The sequence below is a fragment of the Psammomys obesus genome, unplaced genomic scaffold (assembly GCF_907164565.1).
Source record: "Psammomys obesus unplaced genomic scaffold, mPsaObe1.curated_primary_1811, whole genome shotgun sequence".
Lineage (NCBI taxonomy): Eukaryota > Metazoa > Chordata > Mammalia > Rodentia > Muridae > Psammomys > Psammomys obesus.
Genome location: NW_026591598.1, coordinates 13,882,300 through 13,901,312, shown reverse-complemented (window position 1 = coordinate 13,901,312; position 19,013 = coordinate 13,882,300). Strand labels below are relative to the sequence as shown.

Sequence of the window (19,013 nt, the reverse complement as noted above, 5' to 3'; positions counted from 1 at the left end):
AAAAAAAAAGCCCAAGGGAAACATTATCTAACTTTGTTATCCCAGCACTAGAAGGCAGACAGATGGCTCCCTGGGGCTCACTGGCTAGTTCCAGGCCAGTAAGAAACCTGTCTTAATTCTCTGGGAACAGAGGCACAGCCTCAGAAACAACTCCTTGGGTGTCCCGGCCAGCCACCATGCTGGTCTCAGGAACAGTCCCACAGTAATGATTTCCAGTCACTGGGTGGGGAGTTTGGAGATGGGAGAAATCCAGAGATAAGCCATCCAAAGCCCAAAGATAATCTTATTCCTCTGCCCATAGACAAACACGCATTTGCATGGTTGGATATTAGAAAATTAGATCTTTAATTACATAAGCTGTTTTCAAAAATCATATACAGAATGATTTTCCAGAGATACTGGAGTTGCCAGATGGCCCCTGCAACAGATCAACCCCACCATTTCAGCAAATGCTGTGCTGGCTTGGGGGTAGGGGACACTCCCTCTCACAGGACCCTCGGTCATGGCAGGATGGACATCAGCTCTGTTGCCTAGCATACTCTCCCAGGAGACCCAGGGCCATCCCAAGCAAGCACTCAGCTCTGGGGAGCTGGTCCACAGTGAAAGGGGACTTCCAGGCTCCAGGGCAGTCCCAGGCCTGGCAGCGGTAGCCCTTTCTGTCTGGGAGAAGGACCTGTTGCCTGCTCATTTGCCCTCATTTCATTTCCCCCATGTAGGAATCATTGTGCACATACACCCATCTCCCACAGTCCCAGGTCTTCAGGGAGTGAGGGGCTCAGAGTTTGCAGGTGGCCTGTGCCACTTTGGAGCTGGTTTTTCTGTTCAGGGCTTGACAGATGAAGTCCCCAGCTTCAAGCAGCTTCTGGAGGTTCACACCCTTGGAGAAGTAAAATAGAGGATAAAGTAAGTCAGGGCATGCCCTCAGGGAAACAGGCTGGCCAGCTGCGGCATGCAAAAGGGGAGAGGTCAGCAAACAGGGCCCTGTTGCAACAGCGGGCACCACTGTCTGTGAGGTTGCGACCAGCTGGCACCCAGGGTTCTTTCTCTATAGAGGTTTGTGAGGCCACCACCAGAAGGGGGGGTCTTGTCCCATCTCCACGTTCAGGGGCTAGCTCAGGGCCTGCTTGGCCCGCAGGAAATTCCATGTTCATTTGTTCATATGTCTTTTCCTGGGCTGGGACTGGCACCCAGACCATTGCTCACGTTAGTCAAGGGTCCCACTCCTGAGCCACCTCCTCACCTCATGTGACTGACTGTAAGAGTGCCTCCTATCTGCCACCGAGTACCAAGCATTCTACAGTTTCTTCTCAGGGTAGAGGCTGGCCCAGGGCCTCACCTCTGGCCATACATTTTTTAATCCTATAACAATCTAGAGCGCCACTTTTACTGACATTACTCAAGTTGAGAGAGATGAAATACTGAGGCTGACAGCCTCTGGGGGCCAGATCTGGGTTTGAAAGCATCGGACCTCAAAGCAGGCATGCAGTGTCATTTCTATGCCACTCCCGAAGTCCCTGAAGAGTCTGGTGGAGCTCCGTGTGGCCAGTCTGTCTTCATTTCACAGAGAAAACAGCCTGGTTGGAAATAACTCAGGAAGCTGGCCCTTCTTTTTGTTTTCTCTTTGGAGACTGAGTTTCTCTGTGTAGCCTTGGCTGTCCTTGGCTCACTTTGTAGACCAGGTTGGCCTTGAACTCCTAGAGATACACCTTCCTCTGCCTCACCGAGTGCTGGGATCAAAGGCTCCCGCCACCATGCCCGGCTGAAGCTGGACCTTTGTAAGGCCCTTTCCACATACACACTCTGAGGGGCCTCCTAGAACTGGACAGTGGATGGCACCCTGAGGTCCTGGTCTCTTGTGCTCATGCTCATGTTCAACCAGACCAAAGTCTCCTCCTCCACGCTGCTTCTTCTGCACCTTTCTGGTTGGCTCCTTCCCACCCCTGGGGTCTTAGTCTACTCCTCCTAGGCCACCAACTGAGCATCTCCTGTTGAGACTCTTGGTTATGCAGACACACACCCCAGGCTGCTGTCAGGGCCTCTAACCCCACAAGGGCTCCTCCTCCACATCAGCCACTTTCTAAGCCCTACCAACCCTAAGCATGCCACCGGTCACACCTGCTGGTGAGCCCCGGTTAATTCACAGATGCCACCACCAGGGGGCAGGCGGGCTTACCGTGTGGATCCCTAAGCCAGTCAGCATGTAGACCAGGTCCTCGGTAGCCAAGTTCCCCGATGCCCCCTGTGCATAGGGACAGCCTCCAAGGCCCGCCACAGAGGCATCCACCACGCTCACTCCCATCTGGAAACACAAGGATGGTGGGATGTTGCTGCTGCTGGAGCCTGGAGCCCACGAAGCCGGCCCAACCTCCAAGAGTGGGCCAGAGCCGTTCTCCCGCTCCCTGTTCTATCAAGGAAACCCACAGAGGGACGGGGCTTCTCTCTCTCTGGAACAGTGAGTCTCCTCTGTCAGAATGCCTCCGCTGCTAGAAGACTGTTTCTCCCATCCTCTCACTGCTGCTTCCTGGCTCCCTTTCACCCTTTGGGACTCTCAGAGAACCCCACCACCACCACCACGTCTGGCTCCTCAGTTCCAGTGTGAAGGTCGATACTAACACAGCTCTGTTGAGGTGTTTTGTTTTGAAAAGAGCCAAAGAAATGGGAGGTTGGTGGGTTCTCAGACGGATTTGTAATGGGCCAGCAAGTCGGAAAACTGGGCAGCCCGAGTTTGATCCGAAGGAGCCACACGGAGAGAACTCCTCAGTCATCCTCTGACCTGCACAGGCACAGAGTCCGTGGTCCCCAGGTGCAGTGCCAGCTGACGCTCATGCTGGCACGGAGACCAACACGACTGGGCAGCACCTGGAGCAGCCTCCGCCTGCTTCCTATTTGACCTATGTATGTATTAAGTACACGGTGTTCTGCCTGTTCGCCAGAAGAGGGCACCAGATCTCATTATAGATGGCTGTGAGCCACCATGCGATTGTGGGGATTGAACTCAGCACCTCTGGAAGAGTAGTCAGCAGAAGCCTCTTAACCTCCGAGCCGTCTCTCCAGCCCCCTGCTTATTCCTCTTGGTCACATTGCTGCTGTCAACACCTCCCCCTGGACAAGGCAAGCACCCCCTTCCGGCCTCTGCACCGGCACAGCACCCTCTTGGTTACCTTCCGTGGCAAGCCATTCTCTTAATCTATGTGTGCCTCAGCTACATTCGCTCCAATACTTTACTGATAAATAAAATGAAACTGTGCCCTGTCCTGCCACGTGCCCTCTGGGACAATGGGCACATGGCTTTCGTTACCTGCAGGGCCACCAAGGTGTTGGCCAGAGCTTGACCGTAGGTATCATGGCAGTGGACAGCCAGTGCCGTCATAGGCACCTCATGCAGGACAGCAGTCAGCATGTCTTTCATGAGTCCTGGGGTGCCTACACCAATGGTGTCCCCAAGGGAGATCTCATAGCAGCCCATTGAGTACAACTTTTTGGCAACCTGGAGAAGCAAACAGGTACTTAGAGGACCCCAGAGCCACCAGCATGTGACACTAGGGCTCAGGAGCAGGGAATTTTTGACCAGCCTGTCCAGCTTCCTCTGAGGTGCTGTGTTCCTCTTGTCCTAGCTCCCAACAAGTTCAATGGAAATGACAGGCTTTACCCACAGGCTAGGGGTCTGAGACCCAGAACAGAGCCAGCACTGCAGCAGCCTGAGACTCGCCTTTCCTTCCTCCACAGGTGCTGACTGGGCTCAGGAAAAGCCCTTCCTCTGGCAGCAGGGTCTGTGGGCTGTGGCTCTAAGATTCTACGTGGATACTTTAAGCAGAGGAACTATGTAACTGTTCAGAAGCTCATTTGCATCATCTGCTGCCATCATTGGCAGAGTCCCTGCAAAGCCTAAACTGCCAAAGCCCCCCACCCCCTTGGGGTGGGGTCCCCACGGAGACTGCCATGCCTGGCCGGAGGGAAGAAGTGGCAGGAGACACAGGTGTTCACTGATGCTCACCCTCATGATGACACAGTGACATCCCACCCCTGCCCGTGCGCCTGTCAGGGGACAGTAGTGGCAGGCCTCTGGGGCCATGTGATGCTGAGCTCAAGTCCCAAGTTAGCTCTGGAGAGGGTGGTGGCGACGGGAGTGGTGGGCACAGACCAGGGCACAGCAGCCAGGGGCCATTCCTCTGACTGGATGCCACAGGGGATTGGGGAGAAACAGAAGGGCTCCAGGATACAACGGGTGAGGCCCAGTCTGCCCTGTGCACGCTGGGTGACGAGTGACTCGCTTCCTCAGCTGTAAACGGGAGAGGAGCGTCAAGTCAGCAGCGGGGTTCCCAGGTGAAATGGCTGCAGCTCCTGGTTACTCACACTCAGCTGCTATGCTGGGTCCTCCTCCGTGCAGCCCTGGGGACTAGTCAAGAGGATGCATGCGGTCTCTCACCTACCCAGGGACCCCGGGGAGTCCGGGGAGTACCACGCCCCAGCTAAGGAGACGGGAAGCTGGGCTCTGGGTTTTCTGGTGAGGTAGACCTGGCAAGGAGGTGGCCCGAGGGGCAGGGGGGCCGTGCCCTGAGTGTGGGAAGGAGAGTGTGCGCACACATCAGTGTTCTTCCGGGAAAGGGAGGTGAGGGGCACCTGCACCCACAGGCTGCAAGGAAGCCAGCCCTCACAGGGCCGTGCCCCACCTCGCACGCACCTCAGCTACTTTAGCCGGGGAGATCTTCCCCTCGTAGGGGCATCCGAGGGCACAGGAGACATACCTGTGGAAAAAGGGGAGGAACACCGTCAGTGGCCCCAGCTCTTTGAGAACGGCTCGTGACCACCTGACACACATCCCCGCAAGCCCACAGTAAACACAGTAAAGCCACGGTAAAGCCGGGCAGGAGGCCCAGGGAAAGGTTAGCTCTGCACGGGAAAAGGCTCTTTGGCCTAGTTCTGGGCAGAAGCCCTAGAGAACCCTGAAGGCAAGGCGGGGCTAAGAGGCCACAGTTCCAAAAGCAGGGTTGCAGGTGGATGAGATTTCACAATAGGTACAAGGAACTAGAGTGCCCTTGAGCTGTCTGGAGGGGCTGGGGGAGGCGGGAGAGTATTCATCAAAGCCAGCACAAACATACAGGCCAGCACAGGAATGGCGAGGACGGATGTGAGTCAGTGCCAAGGCTCGAGGGCCTGATGGCTCATCCACTCATTTATTCCACTGATATTTACGAAGATGAAGAGGATGTGCCAGGCGCTGGGTGAAGAGCATCGTGAGGAGCTCGTTTGATTCAGGAAGATGGCAATTAAAACCCCAGTCACATCGGGAGGGGGAGATAATTCCAGGAGATGAGCTGTGAAGGAATCGATGGGAGGAGGAAGCACAGGCGTTGGCGTAGTGAGGGTTAGCTAGGCAGACCTCCGGAGGCCACGGTGCTGGCGCTCAGAGGGGAGGAACTTCGGAAAGAATGGCTTAGTCAAGGCCAGAGTCTGGTGCGCTCAGGGCGGAGCAAAGGACAGACTCCTAAGGCATGAGGAGCGTCAGCGGCACCCAGCCGTGCCATGAGGCAGGAGGCAGGGAGCCCAGGCCTGACTGACAGTCTTGTGGGCTGTGCTAAGGGCTCTGGGGGTTACAAGCAGAGCCCACCCTCACCACCCCGCTGCCACTGGGGTGGCTCTAGAGTTACACTGAGGATGGTAGCTTAAGCCTGTGACCCCAGTACTTGGGAGGCTGAGGCAGGAGGATTGCCAGCCTTGGTTACAAAATGTTCAGTCAACGTGAACTTAAAGAGATGGTACCCAGGAGGCAGTGGCACACACCTTTAATCCCAGCACTCAGAGAGGCAGAGGCAGGTGGATCTCTGTGAGTTCGAGGCCAGCCTGGTCTACAGAGTGAGTTCTAGGACAGCCAGGGCTATACAGAGAAACCCTGTCTAAAAACAAAACAAAACAAAAAGATTGAGACGCTGTTAGAAAAAACAAAAACCCAAACCCTTCATGGTCAAGTAAAAAAATAATAGAAAGAAACAGATGAGGCTGAAGAGATGCTCAGAGGTTAGGAGCACTGGCTGCTCTTCCAGAGGTTCTGAGTTCAATTCCCAGCAACCACATGGTGGCTCACAACCATCTCTAATGAGATCTGACGCCCTCTTCTGGAGTGCGGGTGTACATGCAGATAGAGCACTCAAACATAAAAATACATGCATACATAAATAAATTGAAAGAAAGAAAGAAAAAGAAACGGAGCCAGGGGCGGTAGCGCATGTCTTCATTCCCAGCACCTGGGAGGCAGAGGCAGGTGGATCTCTGTGAGTTCCAGGCCAACCAGAGTTACACCAAAAGACCCTGACTCAAGAAATAGATAAATAAAGCTTTGAAAATAATTTTGAGATAGAGTAAAGGTTTGCTGGATCAACATGTCAAAAATCTTAATTTTCCCTTTACAGTATCTCCAAATACTACCAAGCAAGAAAAAGTGGTAGGGGACACACCTCTCACCCCGGCGGTGGGGGGCAGATCTCTGTGAGTTCCAGGTCAGCCAGGGCTAGAGTGAGACTGTCTGGGAGAGACTGACTAAGACAGAGCTCAGGCCTGGGAGCTGGGACGAAAGAGGGGAGCCCCAGGTCCCCCATCTTCCACCCGCCTATCAGGTCTCCGGCGCCTTCTACGTGCTGGGCACTATGACGGGAGAGCACGGGACCCAGGGTCTGTGGTACAAAGAAAACCAAGGGGGGCTGACCTCCGAGGGGACCCTGCAGGAGCCGAGCCGCAGAAAGGAGGGGAAGCATTCTGGCTGTGGAGAGTAAGTGAAAGGCCTCTCGGCAAGAGGGGGCGGGCAGGAGACAGGTGCATGAGAGAACGCTGCAGAGTGGCAGGGGTGACACCCAGAGGTCCTGACCATCACAGCAAAGCCTTCACTGGGTACGGGCGGAGCTCAGGGTAGGGCTCCTGTCCTGTGTGGTACAAGGCTTCATCAGCACTGGGTTCCACCCAGGCCTGCGCTATCAGTGATGTCCGTGAGCTGTAGGCTCTCTACACATGCTGAGAGAAACCCTGCCTCATCTTCCGACCACACTCACTTGGAGGAAGGTTCCCAGGCACGGAGCTTGGGTTGGCCCTGGCCAGCAAGAGCCTGAGGAGGACAGATTGGCAGGTGGGAGAATGGGCTCCATTCTGCAAGGGCAGTGAGAAAAGCGCCCCACGAGGCCTGAGTCGCCCTCCCTCACGGACGCTGGCTGCCCGTGCGGCCTGACTCACCCTCTCACAGGGATGCTGGCTGCCCGTGCGGCCTGCATGACTCCTTCAAAGCGCTGGAAACTCTCCTCTATAGAGCAGTTCACATTCTTCCGGGTGAAGAGCTCGGATACAGCCCCAAAGATGCTGACTTCCTTGGCACCCGCAGCTACCTGCCACAGACATGTATATATACATACAACCTATGTTGGGGCACACAAGACGGCTCGGTAGATAAAAGGCATGTGGTAGGCCTGACGACCCGAGTTCAATTCCTCAGGACCCAAATGGTAGGTGGAGAGGCTCACGTCACTTATGCTGTCCACTGACCTCCACACGAGCACCGCTGTACACGCACACGTCTGTGCGAACACACACAAATAAGTAATTTAATAGAAACAAGCAAATATGCGGACATGCCAGTCCCTAGCTCCTGAGAACATGGGACCGACTTGGAAGAAGGGTCATTGCAAATGTAATTAGATGAAATGAGGCCACACTGGAGCAGGGCGGGCCCCTAGTCCAGAATGACTGGTGTCCTTAAAAGATGGCTGTGTGAGGCCACTGAGCTGTGGAAGGCCACGTGAGGGTGGAGGCAGGCACTGGGGCAAGCCACGTATAAAGCAAGCAATGCCAAGGCCAACCGGCCATCCCTAGTCACTAAAGATCCAGGGGCTGGGCCTTGGGAGGCCTCCCAAGCAGCCAGCACCGCCTGACATACAGAATGTGAGGCAGTAAAGCAACTCTGTACTTCCTCAAGCAGCCCCAGGAAATGCTCACACTTCAATCAGAAACAAAACAAGGCCAGGTGGTGACAGCACACACCTTTAGTCCCAGCGCTTGGGAGGCAGAGGCAGGTGGATGTCTGTGAGTCTGAGGCCAGCCTGGTCCAAGGATGAAGTTCTAGGACAGCCAGACCTTGCCTCAAAACAAAAACAAAAAGAAGAAAACAGAACAAAATCAAGGCTGGGGATGCAGCTCAGGGCTGGAGCATCTTCCTAGTAAGCCTGATCCCTAGCACCAGGAGAAACCAAAAACTCCACCAAGTCTGATGTCCTCCAAGGAAACCAACACCGCCTCTGTCAACCTGGGAGGTCACTCTTGAAATAAGTTTTTGACAAATCAGAAGCACCCAGGCAGAGCGCTGTCGCCCTTTCCTAAAGAAGAGAGTGACAGGGAAGGCAGAGATAGGGAAGGCTCAGCAGTTGAGAATGCTCCCTGCTCTTGGCACAGGACCTGGGTTTGAGTCCCAGCATCCACAAGGCCACCAGCAACTGTCTGCATCTCCAGTTCCAAAGGATCTTATGCCCTCTTGTGGCCACTCCAGGCATTACAAGCAGGCAGGCAAAACACCAGTACACATAGAGTAAAAAATAAAAAATAAATAAAAAATAAAAAGAAGCAGGTGATCCCAGGATGTAATAGTTTTAACAAGCCCACGTTCTCAGCTCTTACTGAGCATTGATTGATGGAAGCATCGGCTCAGTGCTAACTGCCGTTATCATTCCTGATTCATGGGCAGAACTGAGGTAAAGCAATTTGTCAAGATAACAGAGAGATGAGTGACAGGATTGGACCCCCGCCCCCCACCCCATCCGCTGCTGCTCATCACCGCTGGAGACAAGCTGTTCAGAGGGACATCCCAAGACAAGGCAGACTGACACGGGCCTCACCAAGTCAACCTCTTACCGCTTCCTCAAAGCCTTTCATATTTGGAGTCAGGACTGGGTAGTTGACGCCAGGGAACTTCTGAATGCCCTTCAAGACTTCAGAGTGGTCAGCCATCTGCGAGCCAAAGAAGCCAAGAGCTCGGTGGTGGAGGAAGCCTTCACCCCTGAATCTTTTGTCCCCAGTTCTTATCTGTCTGATCAGTGGAGGTCAGGAGACACCGTGGGCAGCGCGACCTTGGCAGCTCCTACGGCCAGTACTGCCAGCTCTGGGGTATCTGCAGGCAAGAGCAGCTGCCGCCACTTATCAAGAACCATCTCTGGTGGCCCTGGCACCAGTCCCTCTGCGCTGCCTGGCACTCAATCGTCATTCGGTTGCCTGCCCAGCCCTGTGAAGCAGCAGCTCTGGCTCTCCCCACAACATAGATGCTGCAGATGGGCTTGGGGTCCTATATTCTCAGAGCCAGGAGAGACCTCAGAGGCCATCTCTAACCTGAGAGGGCAAAGGCCTTCCTCAGCAAGGGTTCCAGCAAGCCAGGGCAAGGCTCAGGCTGGAGCCGAGAGCCCTGGCTCCCAAGTCATGTCCTTCCCGCGCTGCACAGTGATGAAACTCACCTGATCCCCCCCTCAAGCCAGGGCCTGGAAACCTGCGCTTCCAAGCAAAGGGGCGACCTCCCTCCCTCCCCTCTGCGACAGGCTTCCTGGAGGCTGGGCTCACCTGGGGTACCCACTTGGGAGAGACAAAGCTGGTGGCCTCGATAACAGGAAGCCCTGCTTCGGAAAGCATGTCTATCAGCTTGATTTTCACTGGGGTAGATACGATATTCTGTAGCGGGCAGACAGAAACCCAGAAAAGACAAGTCAACAACATTATTAGGAAAAGCCGGCCATGCTCGCCAGCCAGCACCTCAGCCCCAAGCTTTGGCTGTGCCAGATCCTCACTGCCTGGACTTCAGACACCAACATGAGCTCACACACGCTTTCCAAGTTCTACCAACTGCGAGATGGCTGCTCAGCTGAGGTGTTTGTAATCACGTGGAAACAGCGTTTCCCTCCTGTGCAAAATCAGCGTGTTAGTCTGCAACCCTGTCATAAGCTGAGAGCAAGGTGCCCTGGCTGGAGTGAGTGGAGATAAATCACCGCTGCTTTCTGGGTGCCGTGGGATGAAGCCCCGAACGTCACGCCCTCCCCTCCCGGCTTCACTCAGCAGAGCGTCCTGCTTCCTTTCTACTCTGCCCTCAAGATCCTGGCTGTAGTACGGCCTGCTCTCCCTCTGGCAACCCATCCGGTGCCGGAAACTTCCTGGACGGCAGTCTCCATTGCCTCACTTTCTGGCCCAGAAGCCTCCGGGAGGGGCTGGAGCAGTGGGGCTGGCTCGGCAGTAAGGAGCCCGGGCTGCTTCTCCAGAGGACCCATGCTTAGTTGCCAGTACTCATGCCGGGCAACTCATAAATGCCCATCGACTTCAGCCCCAGGGGATCCCATACCCACTCTGGCCTCTGGGCACTGCATGCGTGGGGCAGGTACACACACAAGTACAAATACACCTTAAGCCAGGTGGTGGTGGTGCACGCCTTTAACCTCAGCACTCCGGGGGGCAGAGGAAGGTAGATCTCTGAGTTTGAAGCCAGCCTGGTCTACAGAGCAAGTTCCAAGGATGGCCAGGGCTATCTGGAAAAACCCTGTCTTGAAAACCCAATGATAATAATAGCCTTTCATGACTCCTTGGTGCCAACCAGTAGGATTATGTTTCAAGTCTTAATGATTCCAGGTCCATGATGAGGTCCGTTCATGAGGCCATCCCATCGTCTTCCCTGGGACTGGAGTTACAGACGGTTGGAAGTCACCATGTGGGTACTGGGCATTGAACCTGGGTCCTCCGAGCAGGAAGCACCCTTAACCACTGAGTCATGTCTCCAGACACCTCAGTCGCCACATTTTAAGTGCTCAAAAGCCACATCTATTGCTACCACATTAATGGTGTGAGAGCCGCCTTCAAAGTTATTCTCAGCCTCGAGTCCTGTTTTAAGAAAGTTTTGCAATCCTTTCTAAGTAAATACTTCCACATTTACCTAAGCTCTTCTGCTGGTTTTACATAGGAGTGAGGTTGAATACACTGTTCTACAGTCTCGAGTCACTTAAGGTGCTTGTGTTAACAGCTCGGTAAGATTCCAGTCTATCGAAAGTCCATGATGGATCTGCCCCATCTTCTCCCCCGGAATGCTCAAAACAGATGTGTTAACTGTCCTTTCTGGGCTGGCTTCCGTCTTTACCTTTTCATTCTGCAAACCGTCTCGGGGACCGACTTCCACGATCTTCACCTGCTTCGGGAAAGCACCCATGGATGAGGTGCTTGCCTGGGGTTTAAAAGAGGAAACACAGTGTCAGGTCTTAGCACGGACTACATGGAAGACAGGGACCTTCCTCTGCTACCGCAAAGCGGCCACACTTCTCCTACCTAACTCACATCTGGGCTCTTTCAGGATTACCCAGGAAGGAGCAAGAAAGCCATGCTGCCTCTGGTTTAGACCCGCTTTCCATTTGTGCACCTCTCATTCAGAAGTCCCCCAAACTCCGTGCTGTCCAAACACTCGCTCGACTCCATCCTGCCTATCTCTTGCCAAAGACAGCACCCTGCCGCACAGCTGAAATCTAACTCACCCCTTCCCCTCGTCGCCCTGCCTTGGAGGCCCTGCGGGGTTTGGCTCTGCCTGACCTCCTTACTCCCCGCTACTGCTCCATTTGCTTCTACTCTCTGCCCAACAGGCTGCTCTGCTCCAGTCCAGCAGAGCTGCCCTCTGCCTGCAATGCTCAACTTCACTCAGAGAGCCTAGTCACCTTTGCTACCTGGTGTTTTCACAAGACTACACCTATTTCCTTCAATATAAGCTCGGGACCTTGTCTCTCTCCACCCCCTCTCGTCCTGACTGGCGCTGTGCCTCGCAATGCACCCAACAACATCGCCGGAACAACAAACAATGCATAGAGGGCATGGCTCTCTCTCGAGTTGCACAATTACCGAGCACCGAGAGAGGTCCGTCTCAGACTCGGCAGCGGTGACAGGGGATATGGAGAAAGACCTTGCTGTGTCTAAAGCCCGATTCTAGGCTGATGGATGACATGAGGGACAGCAGGTCTAAGGAAATGCATATCCCACAGCTGAAGAAATTATCCCCCACCCCAAATTTTAAAGCCTTTCGCCTGCTGTCAAGTCTGTCTCAAATCTTCCCCTACCCACCTAGAGAATCGTGTTTAAGTAATTATTTATTTATGTTCTATATATGGGCAATCTGTCTGCATGTATGTCTGCATGGCACATGGGTGCCCTTGTAAGCCAGAAGAAAACAGCATATCCCTTAAGACCGGATACAGATGGTTGTGAGCCACCAGGTAGAACCTAGGAACCAAGACTGGAAGAGCAGCAGTCAGTCACTCTAAACCACAGACTCCAACCCCCATCCCCAAGTACACATACAGCAATGGGACAAAAGGAAAGGTATAATATACCAAGGACTCCAAGCCCATGAAGCCCTTAAAGAACGACTGATCCCCAGACAGGAATCAGCTAGAATAGGTCAACTCACCTGACAGACAAAGGGGACAAGCCCCTGAATTATGAGAAGTCAGCAGGGGGCTGGAGAGATAGCTCAGCAGCTAAGAGCACTGGCTGCTCTTCCAGAGGCCCCGGGTTCAATTCCCAGAACCCACACAGCAGCTCAGAACTGTCTATAACTCCAGCTCCAGGATCTGACACCCTCACATAGACAAACATTCAGGCAAAACACCAATGCACATAAAATTAAAAATAAATAAATAAATAATAAAGTAAAACAAAACAAAAAAACCAAGAAGTTAGCAGGCTGAGTGAAAGGTCCCTGCAATGCAGTCTCTCTCCAAAAGAGACTGTCGGCCCCCCGCTGGTACCTTGCCCCAAAAGGACCCCAGTGGGGCGTGCACATCACAGGCCAGAGACTTGGTGCCATTCACTGCTCTTTCCAAGGCCCCGGGACAAAGTAGAGGCTCAGTAAGTAACTGCTGAAGAAAATCCTGCTTCCAACTTTCCTTTTTGGAATAGGTTGAACTTAGTTCCACTTCCTTCGGCACAATATTCACATAACAGCTAGGCCCAGGTGTGGTGGTGCACACCCATAATTCTAGCACTGGGGGGGGGGGGGGGGGGGTGAAAACAGGAGGGCCAGAAACTCAAGGTCGCCTTCAGCTACATAGTAAACTTGAGGCCAGCCTGCCATATGTGAGATCTTATGTTTAAAGAATCCCAGGGGCTGAAGAGGTGGTTGAGCAGTTGAGCGTGCATACAGCTCTTGCAGAGGACCTGAGATGGGTTCCCAGACCCTTGTCAGATATCTCACAACTGCCTGTAAGTCTGGTCTTACCTGACGCTCTCTTCTGGCATCCATAAATACCCGTGCTCACACGGGTAGACATATATAAATACATATAATTTGAAGATACATGAACGGCTGGAGAGATGGCTTAGCGGTCAAGAGCACTCGATGCCCTTAAGTTCAGTTCCCAGCACCCGCGCCTGGCAGCTCAAAACTGCCCGTAACTCCAGCTGGCTGCCAAAGGCACCAGAACACACACGGCACACACTTACACTGACATACACACACACAAAACAAACCAATATTAAAAACCAAAACAAGCTGGGCCTGGTGGAGCACACCTGTAATCCCAGCACTCAGGGAGGCAGAGGAAGGTGGATCGCTGTGAGTTTAAGGCCAGCCTGGTCCAAGACAGCCAAGGCTACACAAAGAAACACTTGTCTTGAAAACACAACAACAAAACAAAACAAGAGCTGGGCATCGTGGCACAGGCCTTTAATCTCAGCACTTAGGAGGCAGCGGGCAGCAGATCTCTGTGAGGCCAGCCTGGTTTACACAGTGAGTTCCTGAGTTTATACATTAAAAAACAAACAAACAAACAAACAAAACTCTGTCCTAAATAAATAAATAATCCATTTGTCTTCCCCTCCCCCCCAAGACAGGGTTTCTCTGAGTAGCCTTGGCTGTCCTGAAACTCACTCACTCTGTAGACCAGGCTGGTCTCCAGCTCAGAGGTCCACCTGCCTCTGCCTCCGAGTGCTGGGATTCACCTGGTGTACAACAAGACTTTTGAAACGTTTATTTTCTGAACTTCTGAAGTTGGAGTTGGCATTTTCATGTGATCCCTGGGCAATCGGTGGAGGTGGTTAGAGCGAAGATACAGAAGTGGTTTTCTGAGAGATACCCACGAGCTGCAGAGAAAGTGTAGCGTTCCCAAGTACTGAGACAATGCCTCGGCTCCCCAACACAAAATCCTAACATCGGGGGCTGGGGAAATGGCTCAGTGGTTGAGAGCACTGCCTGCCCTTCTAAAGGTCCTAGGTTCAATTCCCAGCACCCACGAGGCAGCTCACAGCTGTCTGTAGCTCCAGTTCCAGGGATTCTGACACCTTTTACCAATGCACAGGGAATAAAATTAGTAAAAGCAAATCATAACTACGCCATCACTGAGCTGAGGGTGTAAGTGCCACCAATGCTCACTCACCAAATCACCCCGAGACAGAGCTATCCATTTTACATGTAAGCAAGCTGAGTGAACGTCTCGGTCAACCTACAAAGTGGCAGGATCATCCGGACGTCGGTTTGCGCTTTAACCAGCACAGCTCTTTGGCCCCTTCCCTCCCTTCCCCTCCCACTGCGCGTGGGAGAGGACAGAACACCAGGATCGAACAGGCCCAAAGTACGGTTCAGAGGAATCCCCCACGGTCCAGGCGTCTAGAAAAGCAACAGGACCTGGGGAAGGCGGCCGAGTGCCTTGCTTTTGCTTTTTCCACGCGGGACGTGTTTCCCACTAATGAAGGGCTGGAGAGATCCGAAACTCAGTTACAGGAAGGAGAGACTTGATGTTCTTACGTTCAGTTCCCAGCGCCCGCGCCTGGCAGCTCACAACTGCCTGTGTGTGCCTGTGAGGGAATGAGGATGTCCTAGGTCTCCATAGTGACGGCGGGTCGCTTCACGTCCCCTGGCCTCGGCTTCCCCTTTCCTGCAAGGGATCTGAACCAGACCGGCTGGGTCCCGAACTCTCAAACCCTCTCGGCGCCGGCCCCTGGAGCTGCCCCGCTTCGCCTGTCGCAGCAGCTGACGAGGCACCCCCGACCCCCCGACTGTCGCCCGCAGGGGGAACTTACAGCCCGGAGGGACGCCAAGCCCGCTAGCCTCCGCGGGAAAACCCGTCTCACTGTCGCCATCTTGGCCTGCAGTCTCAAGTGTCCGCCTCGCTGGGTCCCACGTGACCGCCGAGAGCTCTGCGTGGCCCAGGCCTGGGGCGGAGACTCGTGAGTGACGCGCGGCTCCCAGCGTTGGCTCCAACCCCCAGCCTGCTAGTGTTTTCCTTCCCGACTGGGTTATTCTCCGTTTAACGTGGTTTGGTTTTGGTTTGGGCTTTCCGATATGATGTAGACCATATCACTCAGGTTGTCCTTGAACTCATGGCAATGCTACTGCCTCAGTTTCTCAGATGTTGACGGGAACGAGCTACCACACCTTGCAGGTTTTCTAGGCAACTCTAACACCGACACAAAGCGGGGAGCAGGGACCGCAATGATGGATAAAAACTTCAGCCCGTTATGGTGGCACACACCTGCGGTCCCAGCGCTCCGGAGGCTGTGACAGGACTGCACCAAATCTGAGGCCAGCCTGGTCCACAGAACAAGGTCCAGGCCAGTCACAGCTTCATAGACAGGTCTCGTCGCCAAAAACCAAATCCAACCAAAGGAAAAAACAGAACAAAACAAAACAACAAATAGATAAATGCAGTCAAAGTCTCTCTCCCTGGGTATAGAGTCTGAGAGGTATGGAGAGAGCTGGTTAGCACCTAACTTTCAAGATAAGCTGCAGTACACCCATTTTCTACTGCCTTCTGAGTTTTCTGCATGCAGTAAGTGTATAACACAATCTTCAGACAGTGTCAGCTTTAGAGAAATGCTGCTTGGATGGATACTTGGAGTAAGAGCTATTCAGGTGAAGAGTTTACGAAAAAGAAGACACCAGCAGACCAAAAGCCTCAGGAATTAGCAGAATTGTTGGGCTGGTGAAAAGGACTCCCTGGGGACAGTGGTTTCTGCACAGCCCAAGGTGCCTGATACAGCGCATGCTTTTAGTCTCAGCACTTGGAAGGCAGAGGCAGGAGGAGCTCCAGGACAGCCAGCACTTCAGAGAGTAGAGAGATTCCCATCTCAAAAAGCAAAACTAACAAACCCCAAACCAGCAACAATAAAAACATATTTTTTAAGTTCATCAGACAAATTGAATACAAATGCAGTGAGACCCCGAGGTAGAGACACTGTATGGTGCTGGGTGGTGCTGGCACACGCCTATAGGCTCTGGGAGGCAGAGGCAGGCGGATCTCTGTGAGCTCGAGGCCAGTCTAGTCTACAAAGTGAGTCCAGGCAGCCAAGGCTACACAGAGAAACCTGGTCTAGAAAAAAAAAAAAAAAAAAAAAAAGAAATTAAAAATTCATAAAATCACGACTTTTAATTACACGAAGGCGTGAGTGCCTGCCTGTGGGAGCGTGCACTGCTGGAGCGGTTGTGAGCTGTTGAGAACTGAACGCAGGACGTCTGGAAGAACAGCCAGTGTTCTCAACCACTGAGCCACCTCTCCAGCCCAGTCAGAAAAACTTACTGGGTGCTGCGGTCAATGCCTGTGGTCTGAGACACTCAGAAGGGACTCTGAGTGTTAAGGAGACCGTTTGACGGTAAAGTGTTTGCTTTGCCAGCATGAAGACCTGAGTTTGGACCCATAGGCCCCACAAAAGATCAGGGCACGACAGCACACGCCTGTAACCCCGTGCTGGGGCATGGGAATGCCTGGGCTTTCAGGGCAGTGAGTCTAGCCAGAACGATGCGTTCCAGGTTCAGTGGGAAACCGTCTCTCCGAAAGTAAAGTGGAGAGCAACAGATGAAGACCCCTGACATTAAAAAAAAAAGACGTTTGATATTGAGCGCTGGTTTCCACCTGTGCGCACATGGGCCAGAGCACCTGGGCACACACATGCGGGCACTCACCTGTGCTTTCAACCTCAGCCTACCCGCAATAGCACGGATAACGTCAGACTGCATTGCAAAATTAAAGCAGAGCTGGCCATGGCGTCACACGTAACCTGGGCTACACAAGACCTTTATGGAAAACAAAACTGCATTCCTACTAGGGGCCGTGTTAGTGGAAAAGAGGCCCAAGCACTCTGGAGCCTGAGGGAGGAGGAATGAGTGTTTCTCAGCCTTGGGTTACCTTGTGAGAGAGTGGGAGAGGGAGGGGGCGGGAGGGGCAGAGGAAGGGTTGATGGGCAGCAGTAGGAAGGGAGGAGGGAGAAAACATGAATAGGGGGCAGGAATGCAGCCAAGCAGTATCCTGTTGGTGTCCTGGTGGCTTTGCTGTAGGTGACACTGCTGACACGTGGGTCATTCTGAAGATAACGGTGACCTGGGTTACCTTCAGGACTTGCACAACAAATTTGTCTCTTCTCTTGAGCCCTTGCAAGTGTTTGAAAGCTCTGCCCTCAGATCATAGCCCTCACCACAAAGAGTCTGGATATTTGCACAAGCTCTGAGGGACCACCTGGGAATGAGAAAGAACTGTGATTATTTGAATTGAAGCCAGGTGCAGAGAGCTCTTGAAGGGCAGGGTGAACTGTTCTGAGAAACAACCAGCTGTAAACCAGCTACAACCAGCTGTAAACTATAGAGCAAACGTGGTCTGATTTTTCAGGTATAAAAGCCCTGTGCTTTGCACGTTCGGGGTCGTCTCCTGTCTTTGGAGGGGCGATCCTATCGCGATAGCAATAAACCTCTTGCTTTTGCATCGAGCTGTGGTCTGTGAGAGTTTCTGGGAAGGGCGCGATCCTGAGTAGTGAGACTCCAGGTCTTACAGCTCGTGTGCTTGTGTACAGGTTCCGAGAACTTGAGAACTTCCTCTCTACCTGCTCTCCCCACACCCCCCCCCCCCCCCCCCACCGTGCCTTAAACCACAGCCAGTTCCTAGCCCAAGTCCGTTTATCTGCCTTCTGAAAGGCCTAGTGTTTCCAGGCCATGTTGCTAGGGGCTGAAGCTGGCTGCTCTTCCAGAGGTCCTGAGTTCAATTCCCAGCAACTACATGGTGGCTCACAACCATCTATAATGAGATCTGGTGCCCTCTTCTGACCAGTAGGCACACATGCAGGCAGAACATTGTCTACATAATAAATAAAATCTTAAAAAGAAAAACAAAACAAACAAACAAAAAACCAAAAACACTTTACTCCTGTTGCTCATTCTTTCTTTTTTTTTTTTCCTGTTTCTCATTCTTGTGTCCTGTTCCTTTGGTTTCTGTAATTTCCTTCTACTTTTTATGGATTGTTCTTTTCTCCTTGTTTGGGTTTTTTTGTTTGTTGTTTTTTGAGACAGGGTTTTTCTGTGTAATAGCAGTGGCTGTCCTGGACTCCATTTGTAGACCAGGCTGGCCTCAAACCCACAGAGCTCTGCCTGCCTCTGCCTCCCCAGTACTGGGATTAAAGGCTTGTGCCACCATATCTGGCTTTCCTAATTTCTTTACTCTTAACGCAAAGTACTTCATTAAAAAAATAATAATAATAAATCAAAAAACAGTGCTACACATCCTACACAAGGTTTCACAGCGTAATTAAGGACATAAAATGTTTTTAATCCCAGCACTCGGGAGGCAGAGGAGGCAGGGTTATCTCTGTGAATTTCGAGGCCAGCCTGGTCTACAGAGTGAATTCCAGGATGGCAAGGGTTACACAGAAAAACCCTGCTCGGAAAAAAATGGCTTAAAAAACAAAACAAGGGTGGGAAGGAGAGGTGGGAGGGGTCTACGATTGGGATGTAAAGTGAATAAATTAATAAATTAAAACAAATTCAAAAGAGCACCATGGGTCCAGTGAGACTAAACACTGAAGATTTTCCTTGGAGGACTTCAAGCATCTCTATATTGTGTTTCATAATATCCAAAATTATGCTGTGACACCCTGTACAGGCTATGTGGCACTGTTTTTTGGTGTTCTATTCTTTTTCAATCAAAAAGCATTTCACATTTATTTCCTTTATGCGCACACAGGTGCCTACAAACACGCCAGCGTGTGATCATGAAAGC

General features: G+C 52.6%; 1 protein-coding gene across 2 annotated transcripts; it reads right to left on the bottom strand.

Annotated features, from left to right (window-relative positions):
- Nucleotides 1–321: 321 nt before the first annotated feature.
- Hmgcl (3-hydroxy-3-methylglutaryl-CoA lyase) lies at nucleotides 322–15,152 on the bottom strand. 2 transcript variants are annotated; one of them, XM_055611058.1, is made up of 9 exons: nucleotides 15,055–15,152; nucleotides 11,135–11,218; nucleotides 9,580–9,687; nucleotides 8,884–8,979; nucleotides 7,219–7,367; nucleotides 4,682–4,745; nucleotides 3,299–3,487; nucleotides 2,174–2,299; nucleotides 322–877 (listed from the first exon to the last, which is right to left on the bottom strand). In XM_055611058.1, the coding sequence occupies exons 1-9, from the start codon at nucleotides 15,112–15,114 to the stop codon at nucleotides 776–778; spliced, it is 978 nt and encodes a 325-aa protein (XP_055467033.1). In that variant the 5' UTR covers nucleotides 15,115–15,152; the 3' UTR covers nucleotides 322–775. The 2 variants fall into 2 exon arrangements, with proteins under 2 accessions (XP_055467033.1, XP_055467034.1); XM_055611059.1 differs by lacking the exon at nucleotides 15,055–15,152 and adding an exon at nucleotides 14,412–14,505.
- Nucleotides 15,153–19,013: the final 3,861 nt, after the last annotated feature.